General features: G+C 43.9%; 1 protein-coding gene across 1 annotated transcript; it reads left to right on the forward strand.

The window, feature by feature from the left end:
* The first annotated feature begins 3,322 nt into the window (after positions 1–3,322).
* Or6d12 (olfactory receptor family 6 subfamily D member 12) lies at positions 3,323–4,306 on the forward strand. Its single transcript, NM_001000905.1, is given in 1 exon segment — positions 3,323–4,306. A coding segment is annotated over 1 exon segment (984 nt).
* Positions 4,307–4,730: the final 424 nt, after the last annotated feature.

Genomic DNA, 4,730 nt, shown 5'->3' on the forward strand with positions numbered 1-4,730 from the left:
AAAGCAACCACAAGGGTGGATGGAGGGAGGGACAGAGGAGGGATAGGGGATGGGGTAGGGGTAGGGGTAGGGGGGAACAAGATCTGGTATCGGGTGAGGGGAAAGGACTACAGCCCTCAGGGCCAGCAGAAAGAATGGAAATAGGCGACCTCCAGAGGAATTTGATTGGGAGGAATCTCTAGAATGTACCAGAAACCTGCAAAATGAGAGACTCTCAGGATTCAAAGAGGGGACACTAGATGAAATGTTTGACAGTAGGGAAAGGAAACTTATTGAACTCACCTCCAGCAGAAAGACAGGGCATCAAGTGAGGGGTGGGGTTGCTATCCCATAGCCAAAGCTCTGACCCATAATTCATCCTGTTTGAAAGAAGTACAGTAATGGAAATGGAGAAGAACCTAAGGTATAGAAGGTCCAGAAACATGCCCAAAGTGGGACCAGCACAAGGGGAGACCCCAAGACCTGACACCATTACTGAGGCTATGGGGTGCTCACAAAAAGGGACCTGTCATGACTGCCCTCCAAAAGTCCCAACCAGCAGCTGAAAGAGTCAGATGTAGATACGTGCACCCAACCAATGCTGACCCCTCTGGTTGGATTTGGGAAAAGCCAGAGGAAGCTGCGGAGGAGGGCAACCCTGAAGGGGGACCAGTAGTCTCAATTAACCTGGATCCCCCATATCTCTCAGACACTGGACCATCAACCAGTCAGCACACACCACCTGAGATGAGGCCTTCAACACAAATGTAGCCTAGGACTCCCAGGTCAGGGTTCAGTCAGAGAAGATGCATCTAATTCTCAAGAGACTAGAGGACTCAGGAAGTTTAGAGGTTTGTTGGGATGGGTGGGGTGGGGACAGCCTTGTGGAGGAGGTGCTCTGGGATGGGAGAGGTATGGGATGTGGAACAGTTCGGGGAAGGTGGATGGAGTGGGAGGGGAATAAAATATGGAATGTAAAAATAAAGAAATTTAAAAAATTGTACTTATCATTAAAAGAAGGAAAGAAAAATGTCATTCCCCCCAAAATGAAAGGGCAACCATTTTACTTCCTAATCAATTTGTGTTATCAGATATAATAATAGTTTATGCAAGGTTACTATTATTGTCATTAATCAAGTGCTATTTCATTCACAACACTGTTAGGTTACCAATCATGAGGGATCCCAGAGTGTCAGGTGTGTGAGGGCTTTGTTCCACTCACTAATGAATCTTAGTGTCTCTTGGTGCTGCCCACTGGACCTGGTAGTCCCTGATTAGTGTCAAGAGACAGTCCATTACTAAACATATGTTGGAACAGATTCATGTCCCTTACATTTCTGTTCCTTGAGTTGTAAGTATTCTTCTCAGTCTGGGAGCATGCGTGCTCTGTTTTTGGCGGTAGCAGAAGTGAGAAATTCAGTGCCTTGGAAAGCATTTTAAAGAACTATTATCAATGTAGATCGAGTCTATGTATGGTGTATTGAGTGAGGAGTGTCCTGCCTTCTACCCTGACTGTATTATGTTCCTAGCACTAGGGTTTCTTTTTGATGCTGGCATAAGAAAGCTCTCAGGATAGGGTGTGGGTACCTGGAGACTCAGGAATACTTTTTCGGAATTCCAGATGAATCCACTTGCCAGTTCTCAGAGAACAATGAGGAAATGTGTGTAGTTGTTTTTCCATAGTTAGCACTCGAGATTTGCACTGAGATGTGCTTGGTTTAATGCAGTTCTTAGGCTGTTAGCTGATTGGAGAAGAATATCTGGCAGATGTTGGGTTTACTTCTGGAGAAATTATGAGCATTAGAACATAGGTGTTCATTTACTTACACTTCAGCTGTCAGGCCAATGTGTTGACTTTTTTCTTTTGAATGAAAAAAGCAGAGGGCAGAGTTCTGGGTGCTGTGAGCTTCTGGTGACAAGGATGTGGCCTCAGTGTGAACAGAGCATCTTGCTATTTGTTTGCTGTAAATGGCAGTGATGTTTTTCTTCAACCTGGTTTCCCTACAGGTCTGATAACAAGATTGAGAGCATTTGGTTGTCTTAAGTCAGATAGCCAAGTCTTAGACAGGAAATCGATGCTCGTGAACCAGAATGACAAAGTCTCACATACAAAGTCTATCCATTTACAGGGAAAGAGTATTTAACTGCAGATGTTCCTGTAGTAGCCAGAGTTTGATTTTGGATACCCCCAGTCATCACTGTTTGGTGAGCTACAGTCTCCTCCTGAATGTGGGGCTCACTGTTTCAAGTAGACTGGCTAGAGTGTCCTGTGGGCTCCCAGAACCTGCCTGTCTTTGTCTTGTCCAATGCTGAGTTTACAGCTGCACTTCACCACTCCTGGCTTTTTACCTGGTGCTGGGAGTCTGAATTTTCGCTGTGTGTCTGGGGCTTTATATGAAAGCAACTAGACCTGAGCCTTTAACCACCCAGCGACAGTAACTGTGTGGGTCTTCTAAACTAGTATTCTTCATAGGTCTGCAGAAGAGACTATGAACTACAGGATTCTTCCCCCAATAATAATATGACCAAGCATGAAAACAAATGCTAAGGTATGATGAAGGAATATATTTTCTATAATGAATGGCTTCTGATTTAAAATCTTTTGAGAATTTCCTATCTTATGCATACTATATATTTTGGTTACCTGTGTGCATGCATACAACATGCATGTCTGGTGTTCTCAGAGGTCAGAATAGAGATCCAGATGCCATGGAACTGGAGTTCCAGATGACGAGATGTCATGAACAATCTGGGAACTGACCCCAGGTCCTCTGCATGAATAACTTAATGCCCATAACTGCTGAGCCATCTCTCTTGTTCCTGTGACTGAAATGTTGGTTTGTCTGTCTTGTTTTTTTTCCTTCCATTTTGTGTCAGTGGGAATTAAAACCATAATATCACACTTGTTATTTAGGTGCACTACCCCTGATCTACACTCCCAGAATCAGGCTGATTTGAAAGTTGTAAATTTCACTTTGCAATATTTATCTGGACCTGTGTGACATGAATATGATTTTACTTTAAACATGTCCCATGACTACATAGATAAAAGTGTGTAACCTTGCTTTCAGTAAGCAGCCAACCACATGGGAAAGTGATCAACACTGGTGAGTGACTTTATCAATAATGCAGGTGTGTGGCACAAGCATTTCTTCTATAGATTGCATTTTTGGGTACAGGTAATATAAAGGCAGTCATAGTAATATTCAGTATTTTCCTTCAAAATGGGCAAAATGACACATTGGACTCCCTGTTTACCAAATGTCATTTGCAGTTTTAGAGACACATGGTTCTCCACCTTCAGTCATGGTTCTGCAAAGACCCTCAGTGACAGACTGAAGAAATGGAATGGCTGATGGCTGAGGAGACAAGGAATGGGACTTTGGTCCAGGAGTTCATCCTTGAGGGGTTCCCTGTAGCTGAGCACCTGAGGATCCTCTTCTTCCTACTGCACTTGCTGGCCTACTTGGCCTCCCTCATGGGCAACATGCTCATAATTACCATCACCTGTGTGGACCACCGACTGCAGACGCCCATGTACTTCTTTCTCAGCTCATTCTCCTTTGTGGAGTGTTGTTTTATAACTACTGCTATCCCCCAGCTCCTCACCATCATTCTGTCAGGGAGGCAAAAAATTTCCTTTGGGGCCTGCTTCTCACAGGCCTTTGTCTATCTTGTCCTTGGGGCAACAGTTTTTTTCCTTATGGCTGTGTTATCCCTGGACCGCTTTCTGGCCATCTGCAAACCTCTACATTATCCAACAATCATGAGCCCAAGGATGTGCTTCCTTCTCGTTACTGTCTGTTTATTTTTGGGCTTCCTCTTCATGGCCAGTCCAGTTGTGATGCTTTCCCAGTCATTTTACTGTGGCCCAAACATTATTCCTCACTTTTTCTGTGATTTTGGACCACTGGCAAATCTCTCCTGTTCAGAAACCAGGTCTATTGAGATGCTGTTTTTTACCCTTGCTATAATTGTGCTTTTTGCTTCCTTTCTTATAGCCATCTTTGCATACAGCAATATAGTAGTCACCATAGTGAGACTCCCTTCAGCCAGGGAGCGACAGAGAGCTTTTTCCACCTGTTCCTCTCATCTCATTGTCCTCTCTCTAATGTATGGCAGCTGTGTATTTATATACCTGAAGCCAAAGCAGAGAAGCAGAGTGGACAGCAACAGAGAGGCTGCTCTTGTGAACACAGTAGTGACACCCCTTCTGAACCCTGTCATCTACACCCTGCGCAACAAGCAGGTCCACCAGGCTCTCAGGGATGCTCTGTCCAGGCTTCAATTGCACAGATATCAGAGGAGGAAGGCTCCTTTCCTTTGATTTCATCTAACACCCTTTTCTTTATATGTCCTATATAAGTCATCAGATACTTTATCTCATCAAATTCGGCTTGTTAGTTATTGCAACAATGGCTGACACATCTGGTAATTCCATCTGATGGCATTAATAATCTTATGATGAAAAAAATCATTCTATATCTGCTTTGGTGGCAGTAAAGACCAAAATCTCCTATATGGTACAGTTTCAACAAAGTGTCTCAAATTATCCGTGCATTGATTTGATGTGTGTTTTGGGTCTGATTTCATGTATCCTCTTGTTGTGGTGGAGGAACAAAGCAAGACTCCAGGGTAGTAGTGGAAATGCATAATTTCCACTGGAGGTGGGTTCTACAAGTTCACCCTCTCCACTGTAGAGCACTTCACCCTGGAGTCTCTCGCCTCCCAGATCTGTGGTACATTACAAA

The sequence above is a fragment of the Rattus norvegicus genome, chromosome 4 (genome assembly GCF_021556685.1).
Source record: "Rattus norvegicus strain SHRSP/BbbUtx chromosome 4, alternate assembly SHRSP_T2T, whole genome shotgun sequence".
Lineage (NCBI taxonomy): Eukaryota > Metazoa > Chordata > Mammalia > Rodentia > Muridae > Rattus > Rattus norvegicus.